The sequence below is a fragment of the Mchenga conophoros genome, linkage group LG15, assembly GCF_057382185.1.
Source record: "Mchenga conophoros isolate Kocher_MC1m ecotype Shallow Benthic linkage group LG15, M_conophoros_male_GT1.1, whole genome shotgun sequence".
In the NCBI taxonomy this organism is placed as follows: Eukaryota; Metazoa; Chordata; class Actinopteri; order Cichliformes; family Cichlidae; genus Mchenga; species Mchenga conophoros.
Window position 1 is genome coordinate 4196146 of NC_140540.1, and position 23490 is coordinate 4219635.

Sequence of the window (23490 nt, forward strand, 5' to 3'; positions counted from 1 at the left end):
TTTATGTAGACATTATTTGTCAAGGGACTTGGTTATTAGATTGGCCAGGTGGAAGTTCTTGTGAAAAGGGATATAACCAGTGATTTTCTACACTACCAGATGAAATTATGAAAGTTTGAATGTTTCAAAGGAATAATCGTCCTGTTTTCTGGACCTTTAAGTTTTATATGGTATGCATTTAGCGGCTGTGCTTATACGGAGTCTGATGTTCTGCTTGTAATCATTTCAAAAGCTGAAACAGTAAAAATAATGCTTAGTTTAAACACCCCAATCAGAAGAAACACGCCCGCTTTTTTTCAGTTTCAGAGGGATGAAATAAACCTTTGTGTAAACTGATTAGGAGAAAACTTGTACAATGTAAGTAATTTAACCTGATTGCATTCTTCTCTCCACATGCCCTCCATCTTGACAGAAAAGTGCAGGAACATATGCTTCTCTGCTTTTGGAATATGGCAGCCTGCAAGCGCAGCTGTCAATCTGCATAGAGATTGTTTTAAATACAGTGTTTTCAGGAATTAAGAGTGCGATAATAACGGCAACTACTGTGGCGAACAGATGATGGCTGTCTGTGTTCAGGGAGCTGATTAAACATGTGACGTTTACTGATAACTGTAGAAGAAGGGGAGAAGTTAACAGGTGAAACAAAGTCTTGAATCAGACTGACTTCAACTATAGAAATGTTTACGTGTGACTGAAAGAGAAGCTGTAAAAGCTTTTTCTGATGATCTGTCACACTGTGGTTTTTCATAGTAATCATTGCTCTAACACAATTTTTTCCATTTGTGGTGCTTTATGATGTCAAAGAGATTACATATCCTTAATATAGTCATCTCAGGCACATTACACAGTGGACTTGCCAACCTGCTGTTCAAACCTTATGTTTGTAGGAGGAGCTGAGGGGCTGCACCGAGGCCTAATATGAGATGAATAATGTTTATTTTGAATTGTGAATTATGCAGAGGTACTCTAATAGACTCCAAGGATAATAAATATGGAGCTGGAAACGGACACATTAAGTCCACTTTGAGCTGGAGTTTATCCAATCTTCTAAATACAAAATGTGAAAACATTGATGCAGATAATGTTGTTTAGTTGGAAGCAGGTGTAATTTCTCTCTCCATGTGATGTTTGTAGCAGAAAAAAACAATCTAAAAAAAACTAAGGAAGGCTTTTAGGAGGTCACTGATTACGTTAGTCAGCACTGAGATGAAGAGCAGTAGCAAATGTTTGTCACGAGGATTCGATACGAACCATTAGGACTAATGCATCATGCATGACGTTTTTCATTCTTTCAGTTATAAAGAATAATAACAATAATAATATTGGTGGCAGGTACGTGGCTCCAAGCTGTGGTGTATCTTAATAGAAGCTAAAAAGTAAAAAATCCTACCGAGTATTTTTCTTCAGGCCAGATTTCCGGTTATGAGCAGACTTTGTCTTGGGATTAAGTTTCTGCTCAAGTTTCTCTTGATGTGAAGCCTCAGTTTAACTTTAATCAGGCCAACTGTCATTTAAACAGAACCCATTGTCAGATGGAGTGATTAATACAATGCTAACCTTTTTACCTTTGCAATTTTCATTCTTTTGCTCACTGTAATTATCTCTCAGACGTTCACTGATGAGGCTCTGACAAACATCTATGTCTTATTAATCATCATATTGCCTTGATTTTATGTTTTTCAAGCAGTTTTCTCTCTCTGTCTCTCTGTCTCTCCCACACACACACCATTTAATTTCAGTTGAGGTTTCTCTGTTTGCCTTGTGTCAGTGATGATAACTTTAATTATTGTGCCTTTGCTGTCTCAGTCCGTGCATTCTGATGAGCTGCGTGTTTAAATAGAAGCGCATATACACACAGACTTTGGTTTGGGTAAAATGCGAAGAACGGGTCAATTAAAAGGGCCTTTGACTGTCCAGAATGTTTTAATTAAAGTAGCAGTGAAATGTAAACTTGGTTCTAATTATGATTAGCCTTAATTAGCTGTCATTCTGATCTTAATTGCTTTTGAATGCAGCTGACCTCCAAATGATGCATCTCCACGCACCAGCATCAGTGAGTTGCTTGTGCGACCCGTTGTTCCATCACTGTACGACTGTCCGATTGCGCCTGTGCTGTTGTTTCTGTGGTATATATCTGTAAGATGTATTTATTTTCTAAAACGAATGATTTCTATTGTTTCCTGCAGATTCTACTGGATATGGTGGTGAAGAAGAGCGAGGGCTACAGCGTGGAGCAGCTGGAGCGACTGTACTCCCTACTCAGCCAGTGCATCTACAAGCATCGTAGAGAGTACGACAAGACCCAGCTACTCGAGGTCAGAGAGACACAACACACACTGGTGTAGCCTTTATAATGTGCATTTAAATACAAATATAGTCCTTATCCAGTACTGCAGTCTGCCTTGAGCCTTTCACTTAAAGGTGAAAGTGATTTTGTTGAATCATAACATTTAATTGCTACTTTAAATAATGCATTAGGTACACAAATGCCAAATCTTGCCATTTTCAGCTTCTCAAATGAGAATATTTCACATTTTTCAGATTCTCTTTAATATAGAAATGTATTGACAATGGTAATAAATGTTTTCTTTTATTGTTTGAAACACACAAACACTCAAAATTATTATATAAATTAGATGGACAATGCCAGGAAATTCTGGGCAGCATGCAATAACTGCAGCTTGGAGAGCAGTACAAGGTCTAACAAAAATTGGAGTGCCCGGCCTTTACCTAAACCTTATCCTTTGTGGATAATCATTTAAAGCCATGCACCACCCAAAGACTCTCGCACTGAAAAGGGTAAAAATAAAACAAACTTGGGCTAATCAGAAAGTAGGTTTAAGGACAGGAGCAATCGAGCTTCTTGGGGACCAGAGAACCCTCCTGAAGATTTTCCAAGAACCCCCTCGTAACCTTAACATAGATTTAACTGGTTTGGATTTAGTGTCACATGGACAGATGAGTGGCATGTGTTTCTCCGTGCTTGAATAATAGCTAACAGGGTAATTAGCTAACTTGCGTAGCAGATCGCAGTCATATCGGTGTTTCTGCTGGCCCAAAGTGAACATGCAAAGGACCCCCTCCCCTTCTGTATGTTTAACATTTGCATTTTTAGTGATGCGGCATCCCGAGGATTAGTAGTAAGTAATTCTCAAAGCAAGATGTTATGGATGTCAAGAAAATGTTACTTTTTAGATTTATTTTTTTATATTTTGTCCTACAGATTTGACCTTGTTCAGACCAAATAACTCCGATTATTAAAGAGCTGGAGACAGTTGTACACAAAGGCAGATGATATCGGAGAAGGTGTGGCTTTCTCCTTAGGGAGCTTAGACATCTCTGAACACTGCGACAGACTGAAACAAGAAGACGTGTTTGGCACTCACTGGGATTCATGACAAAAAAAGGCTAGATATCGACTATGGAAGAAGAGATGGGTAAGAGTAGCATAAACAGCATCTAGATCAGGGTAGAAATTGAGGTCTGCAGCAGAGTGTGATCTAATGAGGACAGTGGAAACTAGTAGTGAGAACATTTAAAAAATTGTTTTCAGTGCTTGTGGGAGACCCCCACAGTATATTCCACATAATTCTGATGTTAGTTGGCCAAACAAATGTACTGAACTTCTTAAACTCCACTGAGGCTTCATGAAAAATATATTATGGCTTTGTTTTCCAAAATAATTACAATTTAAAATGGTACTGTGTTTCAGGCAGCCAGAATAAGATCTTAGCGGCACAGGACTGAAAGTCAGAATTTTATATTCATGAATGCAATCAAGCCGCTGACACACAATAATGTTTTATATTATGGTAGCATGATGGTAATTTTGAGGAGATGTAGATCATAAAATGTAATATAAAGACAAACTCGTGCTACAATAACCGCAAATGTTCATTTATCTTTTTCCCAAGTCTCTCGGGAAAATACTGCAAATAATAATAAGCGAAGGATGACAAAAGGGTCTGAATGAATGGGAACTTTTTCCTTTTAAGTTTGGCTCTTTCTTGACAATGTTCCATGTAGAAAAAGCTGCTGTATATTTTCCCAGAATCCCATCTGGTCATCTGCTGCTGCTGTAGGATGTCAGTGCAGACAGGGGCTCAGAATGGCAGTGTCCTGGCGCTGGTAGCCAGTGCCGGCTGTCAGGATGTCAGAGGGAGGAAGCGGCAAAGGGAGAGGGAGAGAGAGCAGTCAGCCAGGTGGTGCCGCCTGTCTACGGGCCGCTCTGGTGAAGGGAGGGAGGGCGCGTGTCTGGGTTCGTTTCATACTGCCAGCCTAAATTGGTGTTTCGAGAGCAGAAATGTCAGCTCATCTGGCACGTGTTTTGTTTGCCTGCATTTCCAAACATACATCTCAACCCCACAGCAGGTCATCTCCTTGAGAATGCAAAACCACGAGCACACAGATGCACACCGAGGTGGTCCAGAGTGTAGGGGCTGCAGCCTTTTTGGGGGCAACTTAACGTTGCACGCCGTTGCAACTCTCGGTATTTATGTCCGAGTTGTAGAGCTGAGTGAAATGGAGCGTGTCCATACATTTGTCTCCCTTACGTTCTCGCCGTCCTCCTCTGGGCACGGCTCGTCTCAGTCTTCCTGAAGAGCTGACCTTTTCAGCAGATGGAGCGGACAGCACGCTGCGTTTAAAGCCAGAGGGACCGTATCTGCTCTGTACACAGAAACCCGCAAGCTATGTTCCTGTCCACAAATTGGCGTATGTGTTTCCCTTGGCCCGGTATCATATTTTGCTCGTGTCTCAGACAGCAATTAAAGACTTTGTAAGGGCCTTTGACCTTTAACCTAAATCTGTGCTGTGCCAAAGCTGAACAGGATACCAGTCAGGTTAACTAAACCCCTCAATAGTTGATTAATTCTCTGCCAGTTTTGTGTGTATACTGCTGAGGGCTTTGGCCTGCAGGTCAATTAACACTTTTATTCCTACTTGTTTAGCCAAAGCAGCGTCATGAATAAGAGCCTAATTGTTCCTAAAACTAATTTGACCATTGAACTATTTGATTGGTTCCTGGCATGCATTTCGTATTTAGAATATTGATTAAACTTGAGCTTCAAGGGGGCCTATTACGCTCATTTTCCAGCACCGTATTTTGATTCCTGCACATTATTAAAGTAGCATTTCATTATGGAGTTCAGAAATGATCTTTATTTATTTTACACTGGGCTTCGGTACACCCCAACAAGCATTTAGCTCATTTCTCCCTGCTTTTAAGTTAGCTTCTTTCTGATTGGCTGTTACTCACAATCAAGACTTCTGTGGTCTCATATGAACACTCATTGACGTCATACAGAGACAAGAGTATAAAAACTGCCTCACACTCAGCTTTTGGCTCATGGGATTACACGCACTGCACTATTGGAAGACTAAATATGAAAAAGCGTAACAGTCCCTCTTTAAAGAGTCTTTTGAGACCTTCTCTGACATTTGTTGCTGAATAGCCATATAAAGAGAAACCTATTTAAAATAGGCGATATCAGTTTCTCCATTGACAGTAGGCTATGCAGTGCAGGCTTTCATCATTGTGAGTCTGTGAATCTGATGTCAGCGGCTTGTGTAACAACACCTTCATCCAGGAACAATACACAAGATTGTTCTCTCTCGACTCTTTCTTCCCTGGAAAAAAAAAACAAACGACTCAACTTATACTTGAGTTGTTGTGAAGATTTTTTTGTTTGGTTTTTTCCCCCTCTCACCTAGCCTTCACGTAGATGCTGCAGAGAACCTCGTCCTCCCAGGGGTTGTAGCAAATTAGATCTGGGAAATGGAGGAACTCTGTAAGTGATGTGGGAGTAGATAAGATGGGTTCAAACAAGGTGGGTGCACCAAAGTAATTTAAAGTTAACAGTGGAGAGCATGCTACGCTGGATTTTTCTTTTCATGCACGCGTTGAGGGCCCCAGTGAGATATAAAACACCTAAAACTGCAGTTTGGCTGCAGTTGACCTGTTGAGCTGTGCAGAGGTTAGACATTTTTGCCATGTAAGTCACCATCCACCCATGCTAGATAGAGACAGTGTTACAGGCTAACTTTATGTCAGTGAGACAAAGGGGAGGTGCTGTGAGGGCTTGTTAGTCTGCTGTGTACTCGGGATGACAGCGTGCGAGGGCTTCAGGCAGATAAACTTTAGATCACAGAGGCGCAAAGCGTCAAGGCAGTGAAGAGCTCATTTGCATGTGCCCGTGTTTACAGTGAAACACAGCAAAAAAGTGCTAAAAGCACAGACATGGGCTGAGTCGAGGTTTTCACGAAGACTTTTTCATTCAAATGAACATCAGCTTCACCTTTCTTGGCTTTGCTGGCTTTTTACAGCTCGTGCAACCTGGATTTGATCGCTGTGGGGCTGTGATGAAGTGCTAAGCGCTTAATTGTTGTTCTAAATGAAGTTTCAAGAGAAGTTGGAATCTCATGCAGAATAACACTGGCGTGATTAAATTTACCTGGCTCCAGCTAAATTAGATCTCATGTTCTGATGTGTCAACTGAAAGTTAAATACACAGGCAGGACTGTTTTGGTGGGAAGAGTGAAAGCGGACTCCCTTTTGTTTGGGTTGGGTACTGCCAACAGTGATGCGTGGTGACGGCGGAGCTGCCGAGCAAAAGCCGTTTCTAGGCTGAATGGCAATACATGATGTATATGTTCCATGTGAGATGTCGGCAATATTTAGGATCAAAAATAAAACGCATAAAACTGCGGAAACGTTTCAACATATGTCACAATGAAATTAAATTAGAAAAACGGTGGTAAATTCTTAAAAATGGAGACGGACGCTTATCAAATCCACTGAGAGAACTAATCATTTTATCCCGAGAAGCACAGATGTTGGTCTGTTGCAGCCCTGATTGGTTCATTTGTGTTCTTGTGTCCTTTTGGTGTTTAAACACTTCGCTTGAATCTGAACCGAATGCTTTATTAGGTATTATCAGGTTGGTTGCAGCAGAAATCGAGACTCATCAGACCAGATTTGTCCTGTTTTAAGCTGACAGGACTGGTAATCGGCGTGCTCTTCTGCATACATTGATTGTAATGAGTTACTGTTGTCCCCCTACCAGCTTGAAGCAGTCTGGCCAGTCTCCTCAACAAGACATTTTTGTCCAGAGAGCTGCTTCTCTTTTTTACACCATCCTCTGTAAACTTTAGAGATGGCTGCGCGGGGGGAAATCCCAGCCCGTCTGGCACCAATAACCATGCCCCATTCAAAGTCGCTTCTTCTCCAATTTGATGCTTGACCATGTCTAGATGCTTAAATGCAGCCATGTGATTGGCTGAACTGGTGCATGGGTTAGCGAGCAGTTGGAAACAAACAGGTTTCTTCAGTGCCATTAAAAGATTACATCTGCCTTCTTAAATTTGAGAGCTTCAGTTTTGTATTTATTGTTGGAGCTGCGCTGATCCTTCCTCCATGCTGCATGAGAGCAGGCTGCAGATGCAGAGGGAGTGTGGGGTGGGGCTGAGTGAGTCACACAGTTTAGTGAGAGAGAAGAGATGCAAACACTGGCATGGCTTTGTTAAAGAGATGATTTCTGTAGCTCAGCTTGGAGCAGGGGTCGGCAACCTTCAACATCAAAAGAGCCTTTTTAACTGAATAATGTGAGGGGGGGAAAAACGTGTGTGTGTGTGTGTGTGTGTGTGTGTGGGTGGGCAAGTAACAAATAGCTGTATGTAATTTGGAGAGGATAATACATATACTTAAGGCATCTGATTATTCTTGTATTAATAAGAAGAAGAGCTTTTTTTTTTTTTTTACTGTTTAACAAACACCTTAAAAAAGAGGAAAAACAAATATAACATAACCTATTTGAGTTCACAGCTTGTGGAAAATTAATCAAATAAAAAATAGCCCACTTTAAAATAAATAAAACATAGCAGTGAAATAAAAAGAATAATCATGAAAACTATTTGTATGTAATTATGACTTCAGTCCATTTCAGTGTGCTGTCATCGTCTGCAATAAACCAGCCCTGAGCACAGCATGTTCACCCAAAGGGGGCGAAAGAGCCGCATGCACCTCCCCGACCTCTGGCTAAGAGGGCATCGGTACAAAAAGTGTGGTCTCATCATCTATCGCCCAGCTGCTTGCCCAGAAATCTAATCAGTCCAAAAATTCAGTGGTATTTCCAAGCTGACTTTTGAAAGGAAGAAATAAAATGAATAAAAAGTGAAGTTCAGTTTTTGGCACTGTCAAACCAACAGCTCAAATACAGAGGCAAATACAGTCAGTAAATAACAGAAAATCTATTTTCTTCATCGATCATCTAATCCGTTTATGAACGGATTATTCAGCTTGTTAAAACTTGCGGTCTCTGCTGGAAAAAGTTTGCCCTTCTTTAGATGTTAAAAAAAATTGCTGTAAAGTTGGCAGTTCTTCTTCCTTTTTTTTCTTTAAACTTCTTGAAATTGATATCTTGTAGCCGCGCGTGTCGCACTGACTCAGCCATTCAGATGAGAGAAACACACAGTGTAACATCTTCCAGGCATTAATCATGGTCTAGTGCAGGCTAACATCCATCTCTCTTCCTCTGGCTCTGCTCAGATTTAGTCAGTGTCAAACTGCTGTTTTCACGCTGAGAAAAATCGCCCGTCTCATTCAGGCACAGCTTTCCTTCATTTTACATCATTTATCATGGTGAAAGCTGTTGTTTGCTGTGGGAAATTTCCAAGTAATATTGAAAGCGCGCTGCACAGATGCTTTATACACACATTCGAGTTTGCTGTGTTAGTTGAGGCTAAGCTCCGTGTGTGTGTGTGTTTGTTTGTTGTTTGTGCAGGAGATGGAGGAGAGAATCCAGCGTTTTGATACATTCCTGTGAAATGGAGAGAAAATACCCATCAGGTAGATCCTGAACAGCCTGGGACCACAACAACACCACACACACAAAACTGAGTGAGCACGAGTGGAGGAGCTTCAGCCCTCAACACAAAAACACCACACAGGAAAATCCAGCACCCTCCTCGTCGCTGGGAGGGAACAAAGCGAGGATGAGGACAGAGACATTCAATGGTGCTATCGTCTCAGGAACCTGGCCACATCCAGACGCATACTACACAACCAAACCCCTGGAGGTGTGTCAGCCACACTTATACACACACACAGACACACACACACACACACAGACACGTGTGCACACAAACCAACAGTGGCGGGCAACACTGGTGCTACTCGGGTGCTATCCTCAACTTTATCCGTGCTGCTCTCGGGAAGATTTCTTAAGTTTGGACGACTAGAAAAACCAACAGATGGGGTGATGTCATATCACAACGTGGCAGCGCATACACTCCGAAACACTCGACACGAGTATGCATGCATTTCTACAAACAGACACACTCACTCAGACCCTCACCAGCAGAAGTGTGACAGCAGAGTGCCGCCAGGAGACGAGGACGGGGAGTGAATGGGCGACCCACGTCAGCGAGCCCTCCTGCCCTCGAGTGGAGCGCTTCATCATAGGCCAGTTGTTACCGCGCTATTGTTGTAGTTTTGTTTTGTTTCCTCTTCTCTCTTCCCTTTTAGCTACTTGATTAGTTCCATATCTGAGCCACAATCACCCAGAAGAATAGTTTACAAAGAAGTTTTTTACCGTAGACACAAACTCGATGAGGTTAGCACAGCAGGACTAGAATCAATTATGTCCTCTTCATTATGGCGGTCATCAAGCGTGGAAAGCCGTTAGCCCCCTCAGCGCTGGTCTCAGAGTTACTGGTGAACAAGCGTAGCGTCGCCTCGGGGTCATCTGTAAAAACCTCCTCACTCGAAACATTCGCTGGCAGGCCACCTCTGGCGTTCAGTCTTAGCGGATTGTTATGTCCTAAATAGTTGTGCTAGCGCAGACCCCCGACTCCTCTTCACTAGATTCACAGTATGAATGTTTTCCCTCCTGCTCCAGCAGCGCCCGCCAGTTGATTTGTATTTTTTCCCCCCCTTTCTTTCGTTTTTTTAACCCCCCTACCGACACACTCCTGCTGAGGAACTGGAAGCAGTACAAATTGGAAGGCGTCTGTACTTTTTTGCACTGCCTAGCGTGTGCCTTATTTCAAACCTCATATGAAAGTGGTATATTTAGCAGGATGTTTGTTTTTACTACTCGTGACAATGAACAGGCTCCCAAGTTGGGGAGGAGGGTATTTACCACCGAGGTCACAGGGACCTTGAGGCAACGACGACTAAAAATGATTATCTTACCGCCATTAGATCGATTAAACATATCTACGTTATTCACCTCTAGTTAATTTTGAACTCTTTGGTCAAGAAATAAGTGGAAACAGTGTTGTGGTCAAATACATCTCAGATGATGTTCAAATATTTAAATTCATGTTTCTGTAATAAAACCTCAGACCAGTCGGTGAAGGTCAGTCTCCACCTGAGCAGGACAGCAGGTGGAAGGAGAGGTTGGTGACACCGGCCTTCAGTTTTTTCCCTCTCTTTCTCTTTTTTTTTTTTTTAAAAATATGCAAAAAAAAAAAAGATTAAAAAAAGGAATAAATGAAATAAAGCAAGTCAAAGGATTCATCGTGCCAAGTGTTATCTCACTCACTCAAAAGGTGCTGACATAACGGTGCCTGTTCACCGGCATTCTGTTTCAACTCTGAAAATGTTCTATTAATCCTAAAAAAATTTGTTATGTTTTATATTTTGTAACTTTTTTCTACATAATTTTTTTTTTTTTTTTTATAAAAACGCTTTGCTTGAATTGTTTTTACATGTGTTGTAAATCCAAACTGAACAAAGGCCATTCTAGGCAGTGCCCGTCACTAAAGTGTGTAAAAAGCATTACTTGTTTCTGTTTTACGTGTGTGAACCGACTTTATCTGTTCTGCTCTCTTCTCTTTCAACGTCAGACAAGCGAAACTGGATTTTCACCTGTGGCCGACACAGAATATGTTTTCCCGACTGTAGTAAATCAAGATACTTACAGAAGCTTTATAAGGTGGCATTTTTCTTTTTCTTTTCTCTGTGTGTGTTTTGAAGATGCCATATTTTGAACAGGTGTAGACTGAAGAAGCCCGCCCCCCACTCCCCTACCCCTCTACCCCGTCGTCTTTCTTCATCTCTCTCAGTGCACTCTCTTGTCCGGTCCTCAAACCTCTCGGTACAACTCTAACCCCAGCTCACCTCTGCCTTTTCTCGGATTCAAGGTGGCAAAAAAATCTAAAGAGCGTATGCAAACTGGCAATGGCAGGTTAGCACTTGGACTACTGCAGAGGGGAATAAAAAACCAATGCTACCTCAGCTTAATTTATTTTAAAGCGAAAACTGTTTACTGGGTACAAAAACAGTATTTCTTTTTTCTTCCCACTCAAAATACTGTTGCAACATCCACAGTACCACCTCAGCGCAACCACGGCTGCTGCAGTAATCCAAGAGTTGTTTATATCTCTCTGATTGTTATATACGTATGTTTGCATTTGAGCCAGATGATGATTGCATAAATTTTACGGATATTTCATGGACTGTATATTTGATGCTTTAGTTTCAGGTTGTCTTTGATTACTTTACGTACTTTGACACTGAGGAGACGTCCCGGATCTGCTCCTGTTATCACCCAATACCTTCTTAAAAGCTATAGAGAGCATTTTCTGCCTCTTTACACACCCATCGCCTTTTACTCCCAAGTGTTCCAACTGTGTTTGGGTCTCTTGTTTGTTTTTTTATTTTCATCTCATGATTCTGGGTATTTATTATTAAATATGTTTTACACCTGATATTCAGTACATTCAGTCTTTTTGTACGTCTGAAACTGAACCGAATCGGGAAGCGTTGCGCGTCCATTTGAACGATTTTGCTGAATTGCGTAGCGTTTGTGTAGCAAGTTTATTTGGCGTGTACGGGGGAATAAAGGGTTTACAGGTCTCTCAGGTTTCAACACGTGACAACTTGCCCTTTCAGCTTTTCTATTTATTTCATTGTTCTGATGTTTTCTTTGTTGAAAGTGGTTACAGACTGTGGCATACTGGAAGAGGCTAGCATTAGAATATTTAAAACAGTTATGAGGAAAAGGACCAGATCAACTTTCTGTTAATGATGTTCACTTTGTCTCCAGTTTCTGCCAAGAGTTATTTTTTATGGATTTAAAAGAAAAACCATGGGGTATAAAATATGGGTAACAAATGTCATACATTGTGCTCTTTTTTTTTTTGTTTTTTAATCATAAATTGTTGCCAGTTTGGACTAACAACCAATTTTTGTCTGGTAGTGGAGACAACTTAGTCCAGTATGCAGAAGGAAAAAGGCTTGTTCTATCCTGAATTATTTTCTTCTTCCCTCTTTCAGTTAATTTAGACTTTTCATAGCTTTGTCAGTTCTGTTTGTGTATCTAACACACACCTGTTCGCAATTGTTACTTTAGTGTAAGTTATATTTGAAAAATGGAACATTTACTGTATTTCTCAAATAAACTGCTGTGATATACTTGAATAAAGGTGCAAACTGTAACTTTGAACTGCTTGTTTTGTTTTGTTTTTTTTAAAGTAACTTTGACAAGTATTAGCCTAAAATACCTGCAGTACCTTTGATGGCCACTTGAGGCTGGATTTGAAAAGGAGTTAACCCTCAGACTCCCATATTAAAATGGGATGGTTTTATTTATTCATTAGCTAATTCCTTACTTTAAGAAAACTCAACAGGAAGTATTCTCATCAGTCTTGACACTCGCAATCTTTTTTTTACAACCGCAGCTATCGCCATCTGGTGGCCTTCCGATAGAAGGCAGTTCCACATTTGTTGCTTACAAACCAGTGTGTGACGTCGCGCCGACTGTGGCTCTTTTACATACAGTCAGTTTGGTGGAACGATGAAGCCGTACTAAAAAGCAGGCCTAGGAAACCACGGGTTTTTCAGAATAAGGTTAAAAAGTCTATTCACAGTTGTTGCATTAAGAGCCCTGATTAAAGTGTTGATTAAACCGGACAACACATAAAAAAACAGACTTGACAATGTGTTCATATTCTGGTATATGTATTAGGTTTCAATAATAACAATTGTTAAGTTTTCCTTTTTGGGTACAGATTTACAGACGTACCATTCTCAATCCAGCCTATCATTTTTTTTTCTAAAAACATTTATACAGAATTGCCTTCAGGTTTTAAAATATACATATTTCCTCGCTGTATTTACAGAATACCAACCCGACATAATTTGCAGGTTGCAATGAAACATTGTATAAAACAAGCGGATTTGGGAAGGAGGAACTTGAAACACAGAAGAAACATGGATAAACAGATAACATCTATGATAACAGTCGCGGGTGAATATTGTGCTTTTTTTTTTCCGGAGGAATTGTCCCAACTTGAATCTGATCAGACGCCAGCGGAAGAAGGAATTCCCTCTTTCTCTCTCTCAGTGTGGTGCTTTCTTTGTCCCAGAGAGCAAGTCAGTGTGAATAAAGGCAGGAAAAAAAAGCCACTCACCCTCCAGATGATATCTCAATCAGACTGGAATTGTACAAGAACAAAGGAGGGGGGAAGAAATCTCTTTTTAAACCCAACCTGACCCCGATTTGATAGTTTTTTTTCCAATATTTAGAGAGCCATTAAAAAGGCCCAGGTTACACAGAGTTCAGAATCTGGATTTAAAGTTACCCCATAAATCTGCACAGTTGGAACTTTGCTTCTGGTTGCAGTGGAGAAAGAAACTCATCGGATCCACTGATAAAGAGGAAAACAGTCGCGTCGCTTCCCTTCGCTTTTCCCTCCTGTCCTTCAGATGTCGCTACTGGAAAAACGTTTGTATGCCACAAAAACTTTCACAAATGCACGACTGCGAAACCTACGCCTGTTAACGTGTGATTTACTCAAAGGGACACGAATCTGGACCTGCAATGGCTTTCAGCTGAGTCAGATTATATGAAAGGAAATGAAGGTGTTGAGTTTACAGAGATATGCACTGAAAACAAAAAACAAAAGGCAGTACCAGAGGGGGGAAACAGACTTCATTTAAAAACCCTGGAGTTTTCAAATTACTAAGAGGGACCCTGTGCCTGTTTGATGACAGAGAATGAACTACTACCATGACACATACAGTACTGGGGGTTGGGAATAGTCACCTGACATGGCTGAGTAGTTAAACATGAGTACATTCTGCACAGGGCGTTTTTATTTGACTTTATCTTCAGGTGTGGGGCAACAGTGTGGATGAATGCTGACGTCAAGTTCAGAGGTCGCCGACAGACCGAGCGAGCGATCGGCCCGTCTCGAAGCTGCTGTCACACATCGTCCCACAACTGGAGCTCAGCTGGTGTTAAGCGTTGACCCAGTGCGACCTGGTCCGAGCCACCCTCAGCCACTCTGGATATACTTTTTGATGACCACGCAGCCGTGTCTGAAGAGCGGGCAGGGCAGTGACTGCAAGAGTGTCCAAGTGTTGGCGCAAGGGTCAAATGTCTCCATGCTGCCGAGGGCTGGACCCTCGCTGCTCACGATGCCTCCCGTGGCGTAGATCTTCCCGTCCAGAATGACGGCGCTGCATAAAAAGACACAAAATTTTCTTTCGAATCAAGGATTGGATGCAGGAAAAGTGACATTTTTCTAAATTTGAACACAATATAAAAAGTTATGTGTTCCCATTTGATAGCAAGCTATCAGTTTCCCTGATGCTAAACTAAACAACTATATGCAATACTGAATCCTCTCATATCTACCTCGCAAAAAACAAACGAAACTAATCAAAGCAACAGCCATTCACTGCTTTTCTATAACATCTGTTGGAGGTGAAATCTGCCTCTAACAAACAACAAAGTGGTAAAAGCTGTTGACTGTTCCACAGAATGGCTGAAAAAGAAAAGAATCCACATGTTGCAATGGCCCGATCAAAGTCCAGATGTCAACCCGTTTAAAGTGCACTGGTGGGACCTTAAAGAGAGCTGTGCATGGCCTCAATGAACTAAAGCAGCGCTGTGGTGCCAAAGATTCCTGTGCAACAATGTGAGGGAGCAAGAAAGAGCAGGTTACTAGTACAAGTTACTATTGTGCCACTGAGTCAAGAGGTTTTTAGGAGTAGCTGCTGTGCAAGTTTGTCTACAGTGCTACACCAAACTGTGTGGCTCCATAGTGCAGTGGGTTACAAATTAGCCGAGCAAGCGAAAGATCCCCGATTAAATCCTGGGAGGAGACGCAAACTTTGGGATCGCATCCGGTGTAAAAACAAGAAAGGAGCAGCCGAAAGTAGCTTTAGTGCAAAAACGACACATCTGTAACTGACTGTGCCGCCCAGTCACCTTTAAGTGAAATCTAAAAGATGACAAATCTTGAGATTTTGTACGGGAAAGCGAGCATTACGCGCGCATCGACTGTTAGGATAAACAGTAATGAGAGGTAATCAGTGTCAGGAAGATAAGTAGCTCAGTGCAAGTATGAGCTGCTTTGATAAAGCTAGCTCTGAGTCACAGCGGCAGAAATATTGTTGGTGGCGTTAATCACGACGAGACAACAAAGCCACACAAAGACGGCATCTCCACAAACATGCTGATTGTCACGCTGGGGGCCACGCCTGGGATTATTGACATCACTCGCACTTGCTCTCGACAACATGGGCTAAGGTGGGGAAGGGTTGGGGAAGGGTGAGGTGGATTAATTTATATATAAAAAAAAAATACATAAAATCTCACACATTACATTTTCTCTCGAGGACGAGAGAGAGAGGAGGGGGGGGGAAAACTACTGAAAAGCAAATATCTGTACAAATGTGCTCATTTGATATGAGAAACAGAAACAGGAGTTTGTGTGCAGAGAGGATTAAAACTTGGGCCGTAAGCTGATTAGGGCTTTGTACTCCTATTGGGCTTTGGAACGATCTGCATTTACATAAGGTGCACGCTCAAACACACAGACGCGCTCGCACGCGGCGAGCAACATGCCGTCCTACTGCACAAATTCACAGCACTGTTAGGACCGCGAGAGGAGAAGGGAGAAAAAAAAAAAGATTATTACATAAAGCCTAAATCTACTCAGAGAGAAAAGCACAGCTGATCCAAAATGGAGAGAGCGCGGGGCGAAGCCTGGAGGCTGCTCTTCCTGATAAACAGAGGGGAGGTGCAGGGCCTGCGGAGGGCCGGACGCAGCCAGGGGAAAATATCTGCTCTCCTGCATGATGACCCTCCTAGACTTCGTGCACTGCAGATATTTTTCCGAGTTTCCTGTCTGACAGCGGCGTGTTTGTTGTCCCCCCCCAATCCCATCCCATCCCGCCCCCCCCCCCCCCCCCCCGTGCATCTCCTCCCCTCTCTTGTGTCAGACTTAGTTAAATGTAGCAGAAAAGCTGCCTGGCGTGTGCTGGTGCAGCTTATCAATAACTCTGACAACATGATTTATGGTGTACGTTTTGCACATAAGATCACTGTCTGTAATTGCCTCCCAAATGTATTTCATGCATGCTTTTTTTTTAATCTATTTTTTTTCTCGACTTCTGCAAGGAAAAGAAAAGGGGGAGAAAAAAAAGGAGCGAGAGAGATAGAAGAAAGGGCTCAGGGCCTAGAAAACTGTGAGTTCATTATCCAGCGAACTGCACACCTCAGTGGCTCGAGTTGACTGGGATATTAGGGTGTGATCCCACTGCTGTTCATTTTCATTTTTCTCCCTTCATCAGCCATTATGGCCTCGCTAATGGTGGGAAAGTTGCAGATCGCAGTTGTACTACTTCCTGTTCTTTTTCTTAGGAAACAAACGTGACTCTCTGCACAAATACGCCGCCCCCTCCTCTTTCCGCCTCCACTAAAACCTAAATGACTCAGATTTCAGTTTAATAACTCGAAACAGTCTGTAGAAAAGTTGATTAAATCAAGCCGCCTCACATGTGTCTTGTTTCTCTCTCTCTGTGACAGACGGCGGCGATACCGATCAGACGGATTTAACAGTCGCGTATTAGAAAGCAAATTTCCCGCCGAGGGAGAATTCTCGCAATCGAGCCGCATCGCGTTGGAAAAGGCTGTCAGCCCCGTGGCGTTGTTCGAGTTTTAATTAACTGGCCTGAAAACGTTTTTTCCCCGTGCGACCGTTTACCTGTGTTATGACACAAAGACTGACAGATTACTAATAAGATTGAGTTTTAGATTGTTTTCAGGCTGTTTAATAATGTCACAGAGGGTTTTTTTTCTTAAAGCTTCACAAAACACAGAGCTGCAGTTTTGAGCTTTTGAAAAATCTTTTAAATTCCACACTGGGGATTTAACTTGCGTGTGGTGCCGCTACATTAATTATCTCTTACCTGCAGAACTGCCGAGAGTGATTCATGTTGGGACCGGCCTTGATGTTGCCTTTGTCTGGGTCATAGATAGTGGTAGCTCGAGCGTAGGCTCCTCCCAGGATGAATATAAATCCATTTAGGCTCACTGCAGGGGCGTATTTGTTATCTAAAGATATGAGAGACAAAAAAAGGGAGCGAGACAGAGAGAGAAAGGGGAGGGAAAAACAGGAGAGATTTTTTATTTTGAAAAAAAGAGAAAACCGAGCTATTGTTTGGATGTCATTCTCACTCACAGCAGAAATTTCCATTCGGTATAATGACATCAATTTGTTCTTTTTTTCCCCACCCTTCCTCCTGGTCCCCGCAGCGCATGCAAAAACGATCATCGTCAACATTCTACTTATCACTTTACAGATATGCCCCACTCAAGATTGCTTTGGAAAAAACAAAAAACAGAATGGATACCAAAACCGATGAAAAAGCAGAGTTCATAAATCACGGTGGCTTTATTGGGTTCCACTCCAAAATATGTTTGGGCTTAGAAGCAATATAAAAGAGTTACCTAAGTCCCAATAATTCACAATTGCATTAGGCCCCGTGGCACCTCCGTAGATTTATAAAGAACCAAAAATAAGGAAAAGAAAAAGCAATGTGCGCATGTATTGGCAATACATGAGTGAACAGGTGGGATACTGCATACTGTGCATGGTGTATAATTCACTCTGACACTGTATATGGCGCGCGAGGAAAGCAGAGGCATTGAAGCAGCACCGCTGCAGAGGTATAGATGATGGGAAACAAAATGAAACAGCGGTTTGCGCGTAACGATGCCGGCTGGAAACCAGGAGTTTGCGAGCAGTGGCCCTGCTGTGCGGGAAGAGGAAATGTATTTCAAACTCCCGGCAATTTCTCTCTAGCAGACTGCAGCTGGCCAATTTACAAGCAGCATGAATAATGCACGGATACTTGGCCGTAAGCTGCTGTCCTCCCCGTTTTCTGCCACAGTGGACGGGCATCCCTCATCGCAAACAGGCACCGGGAGGATTCGAGCCTGACGCCTTAATAAAGGCAGCGCTGGCAGCCCTAAAAAGCCTCACCTCTGTGTTTGATCCAGCTCCCCTTTCCTCTTACCTTTTGCTGAGAGGAGACTGGCATATTTCATTAAAAGGTCAGCTCCAGAGTTCAGAGGTGCTGCTGCTGCTGATTATTGAATTGGCTGTGCTGCATTATGTGCTCTAGGGGCGCGCTGCCATGCTGGGGCTCTGTGTATATAGTGCTGCTTTAAAATAAATGATAATGGCAGCAAGTGCCAACCTCCTGGGTTGAAAAATGAAGCCAATGAGAAAGTGCCAAAAACTTAAGCTGCTGGAATGGCCACTTAAGGTTAGCTCCAAAAGTAAGTCAGTCCCTCTAGACTCTAATGCTTAGCTTTACAGCAGAAATAAACATGTACAGCCTGGTACAAAAAACTCATTAAAACTTTAGTAAAGCTTGAAGATGTGCATATTTAAGGGCTTAGACATTCTGAGATTCTGGTGGGGTTTTTTTTTTATTCAGTTGTACTAAAAGGTCCCGTCTTTGTGGTAAGAATATTTTATTTGAGCCACTTTTTTAATAGTCAAAAATCTTTTTTGACTCTTTTTTTTATTGCTACAGTTATTTACAGTTAACAAGTAGCTGATGACTCTTGCCCAAATATAGTGACGTTAAGTGAAAAAAAAATGTGCAAAGTCTTTTGTAAAATTGTAGTCCACAAACCCGTGGGTAACTACAAAACAGCTACATTGATCTTTTATTATGTTAGTTAAAAGTTACAGTGTGTAAAATTTCATCACTAGATGTCAGTAGATTGCAGTTGACCAAGTTCTACTTTCATGTGTATAATCCACTGTAAGACAGCCATCTCTGGTCGCCGTCCATCTGTAGTGAATGTAGGCTGTCAGTCGGCTGTTTACCTCAGCTGTCAATATGCATCCACATTTATTTATAGTGGAGCAGATTGTGAAAAAGTTGTCAGCGAAGCTAAGTTTGTCTGATGACAGTAATACTGAGGTTGTTGAGCATATCTTGAACTTTTCTTGAACTTTTCCGCTGGTAAACTCTTAGCTGCTGTTAGCCTGTTAGCTGCTGTTAGCCTCTGTTAACTGCTGTTAGCCTCTGTTAATTGCTGTTAGCATCTATTAGAAAAACCTGTGTTTTTAAGTGTCTCTAACATCTAGATTTGCTAGCTCTCTCTTAGTTGAGAGATACAGAAAATGATTCGCACCCACAGCCATCACGCTTTTCAATTGTCATACAAATAGTGGATGATCCATACCAGAGTTATTGTTCTTATTCTTAACATTGTTCAAGTCAACACTCAGCAAATTAACTCTCATATGATGTGAGAATGTAGTTAAACAGTTTATTAGAGGTAAAGTGTGAGTTTTAGGATACTCGAACCTAACATTAGCTGGCTAATTGTTAGCTTATAACTAGCTAATGTTGTCATTTTGCTGGCTCGTTGTTAGCTATCTGGAGGCGGGAGAGTCGCATGTCTGAACTGCTGACAACAATTGTGACAGTTTCTGGAACAAATTAGCATGTTTAGACATGTTTTGGTGTTAGAGCCCTAACTGTAGTTCAGGATGAAGAGGACGATAAGGGCTTGGCGTGCTACATATACTGCTGATCTCTAACCACATACATAAAATGCATTTAGGCAGATTGTCCTTTTTTCTATCAAATAATCTAAAAAATTATTCAAGGGCTCAGCCTTGGGTGATCTTGTTTTTTTCTGATAAGAACATTTTGTTTGAGCCATTTTTTCGCTAGCCAAAATCTTATATGAGGCTACAATTATTTAGAGTTGTGCTATCCTCCCTTTCAAATATGATTACATTAAGCTAAAAATACCAAATGCAAAGCCTTAAATGGTCCTGCACACAGCTGTGGGCAACTACATAACGACTACATCCATGTTTGCTAATGTTAAGCAGGTGTAATGTCTACAACATCCAACATCTTAGTTCAGTGGTGGCATGCTAACATTTGCTAATTAGCGCCAGAAACCTAAGAATTGGAGCTGATGAAGATTTCAAAAGAAAAATTAAGAGCTCATAAAAGTTATAAAGAGTTTGTCCTTGCAGGGTGCCACATTTTCCAAAAAGCACTCGAAGAGTTGTTGAAATATTTCACTTAAAATCTCAAATACCAAACTCATGTGAGTGCTAGAGAAAAAGAGGATCACCAAAGTCATGAATGATTCATCCTCCTGGGACCAGTGTCTGCATGAAATTTCATGGCATATCATTCAGCAGCTGTTGAACTATCTCACTTGTAGACTGACAGAGACAGACTACGCTGCTATTGCGGTTGAAAAATACTGTATTATTTACATATGACGATCCTGCAATCATTTACGCAGAGTGAAATGCAATCTTAAGTTCCACTGCAACCATCTGAGGCGTCAGCCTCAATTTCTGCCCTTGAGAAACAAGTTGCCACTGATTGGTCCTCCTCACATTCTGCCAGACGTGTTTATTTTCTTCTTTTACCTTCCTCGTCTCATTGATATGCTGCTGCCAGTCTTCCTGAGCGTATGTGTGTGTGCCAGCGTAAGCGTGTGTACATGATGTTTTGTGTTAGGTCCCATAAACACAGAACACTCATTTCTCTCTGCTCTGTGCCCGAGGCAGAATAATAACAGGATGCTCTCAAAGGAAAAACCTTCCTCTCTTTTTTCCCCCATTGAAACTCTTGCCATCACTTCCTGCCTCTCTCTAGCGGACTAACAGTAAGCACCGAGTTTGAGTGCTTGGAGGAGTACCAGGCAGGTAAATCTCATAGTTCTCGTTTGGCAAGCCTCAGAGGACTGCTGCTGGGGTTCCACTTCTCTTCCACCGCTTTGGTTTTGTTCTCATCCCTTGGCCTTCGTTGCAGAAAACGAGTCATTTTTTGCTGAAACAACATTGAGATACAGTAAAGGGAGCGCAATCTGTCTGTGTCAGCTGAAAACTTTTCAATTCTGAGATGGACTTTGCTATTCTTGAAATATCGCAATAGATTTTGTCGGCTTTCGCAGCTCGAAGGTTAGAGAGCTCAGCCAGGAATCCACAGCTGACCACGTTCTACATAAAAAATGAATAAAAAGAGGCAGCAAAACAAGGTTTTAACTGTGCCTGCGGGGCAACATGGGCTGACACACTCTCCCGCACCTTGATAAAACAGCTTAGTCACCAAGCCTGGGTTCCCCCCGGGCTGAGGTCAAGGACATCAAACAAAAGAAAACGCACACACCCGCACACGGGTATGATGAATTGTGTAGCTGCTGTCTCAACAAACACCTTGTTCTTCCCTATCTCGTTCCTGCATCAACACCGGCAGCAGATATCCGACGCTGTAAAACCAGCACGCAGCAACAATAACCCACACAAATAGAGTAAAGAACAATTCACTCAATCAGACCAATACTGTTTGCTGTACAGATCTAGACAAGACCGCAGTCTCTGATAAAAAGCCAAACAGCAGCCTCCATCACAAAGCCGCAGCGGCATTACATCGACGCTGAAATGTGCGGCCGATCGCGGGAGGAAACGCAAACAAGGGATAAACAAGACATTCTCCTCCAAACGACGGAGGATGAGGTGATCCACTCCAGCTCGCTGTATCATACCAGAGAGCGTGAGGAAAAAGGACAAAGAAGCGTCAGTTCTCTCTGACAGTAGCTTAGATAAGATCACAACAAGGTAATTGGAGCAGCGAAAAGTTCCCCCTTTTTTTTGCCTCCCTCTTCACACACAATGTCCTTTTATGCAGTGTGAGGAGAATAAGAGCTGCCTTTGAAATGATGGGCCGAAATAGCTGAAAGAGGATGATGTACTTTAATTCAGCATGATGGGTGCATGTCCAATTAGGTCGCTATGGAAACACTCCACCTTCTCCACCTTCTCTTGCTCTGTCACTTTCCCTTCCTCTTCCTCCACCTCTGTAAATGGCGCTCTCGAGGGCCGCGGCCGGTCTGCCGTTACGTCATTCGGGGGAAACGATCATCCCGACGGTCGGTATCTCGCAGCGGCGCTCCTGCTCCCGGGCTTTTGGAGTCTACCGGTCGACGGGGACCCGTCTGTCAGCTGGGGGACGTCGGCGGGTTAACTCAGGTTGGAGCAGCTTGCTGATGATTCTTCTCACGGTGGAACGATCCATTTCAAATGATTTGTAGATCTTTTTAACGTTCCATAAGTGAGACCCACAGGCATTCTCCAGCATTTTCCTCAAAATCCTCACAGAGGCTCTTTTGATCTTGGCATGGTGACTCCCCACGCTTTAACAGCAAAGAGAACAGCAAGTTCAAAAGTTCAAAAAGCTCCTCAAAAAGGCTGTAATCATCAGGAGCTTCACTGGTTGTAATTTTAATAATTTAAAGTTACGACAAATGTATCTGTGAGACGACATCCTTCATTTTTTGCATTGACAGCTTGTGTACAGTTGACTTTGGTCGGTCATTTGTTGTGGATTAAGTCCTGGTGTGCCACGTTAATGCTTTTCGGTACTAAACTGCACGTAAAGATGCTGTAAACGTAATTTTTTGTTAAGGCTTCTAAGATTTCATGGGATTTTAGAATTTTGGCCTCAAACATGAATTTAGTTTGGGGGGTTTTGTGGAAAAATATCCTCATTTATGCTTCATATTTCTAAAATTACTGCCTCATTTCTTTCCCTCAAAGAACATGCTGTGAACAGTTTGTTTTTTTGCAGCACAGATTAGTTAACAAAAACCACAATGTTAAGAAGAAAAAGCCCCTAAAAAGCGTCATATATCAGCTCTGTCATCAGGAACGACAGCAACGCTAATAGGGTTTTATGAGAATATATGTGCACGGCGATATTTGCCAGCATCAGCGTTCGTATCCACTCCAAACATGCATCTGCTGAACACCATGCATACATACTTAATTTACTGCGTTAGCATGCTAACAGCAAGCTCGAGAGCAGCAGAGGTTAACTGGCGTGTCAGTCCTGCAGCTTTGTGCAGATTTTCAATGGAAATCTATCAAAGAGTTGTGGCCAAGATTTGGTTGGACAAACTGTTTGGTCGACAGACATCTGCTACATTTAGTAAGAACACAATTCATAGTTTTTAGTCATGTGACCGGCCTGCAGACCCCATGGAGGGTTAAACACCCCTCTAACATTCTGGATAATCCTGCAGCACAAGGTCTGTCAACTTTCCATCTGTTTCTAGACGCAAATATTTAGATGACCTCTCAACTAAAACAGAAAATCATAAAAAACAATGAGACAGTGATGCCTTTCCCAGATCCCCG

At 42.2% G+C, this 23490-nt stretch overlaps 2 protein-coding genes across 10 annotated transcripts in view; one reads left to right on the forward strand and one right to left on the reverse strand.

The window, feature by feature from the left end:
* atad2b (ATPase family AAA domain containing 2B) overlaps positions 1 to 12449 on the forward strand; it is a 66456-nt gene extending 54007 nt beyond the window's left edge. Inside the window, exons 27-28 of one of the 2 annotated variants that reach the window (XM_085246772.1) lie at positions 2187 to 2315; positions 8781 to 12449. In XM_085246772.1, the coding sequence (XP_085102898.1) occupies positions 2187 to 2315; positions 8781 to 8822 (171 nt within the window). In that variant the 3' untranslated portion in view covers positions 8823 to 12449. Of the gene's footprint in view, positions 1 to 2186; positions 2316 to 3223; positions 3407 to 8780 lie in introns of those variants that run through there. The other variant, XM_085246773.1, reaches the window with a different exon arrangement.
* A 498-nt stretch (positions 12450 to 12947) lies between these two features.
* klhl29 (kelch-like family member 29) overlaps positions 12948 to 23490 on the reverse strand; it is a 255603-nt gene continuing 245060 nt past the window's right edge. For all 8 annotated transcript variants that reach the window (XM_085248104.1, XM_085248102.1, XM_085248098.1 and 5 more), the window contains 2 exons: positions 17207 to 17351; positions 12948 to 14467 (listed from right to left, as the gene is read on the reverse strand). In XM_085248104.1, coding sequence (XP_085104230.1) covers positions 14284 to 14467; positions 17207 to 17351 — 329 coding nt within the window. In that variant the 3' untranslated portion in view covers positions 12948 to 14283. The remainder of the gene's footprint in view (positions 14468 to 17206; positions 17352 to 23490) is intronic.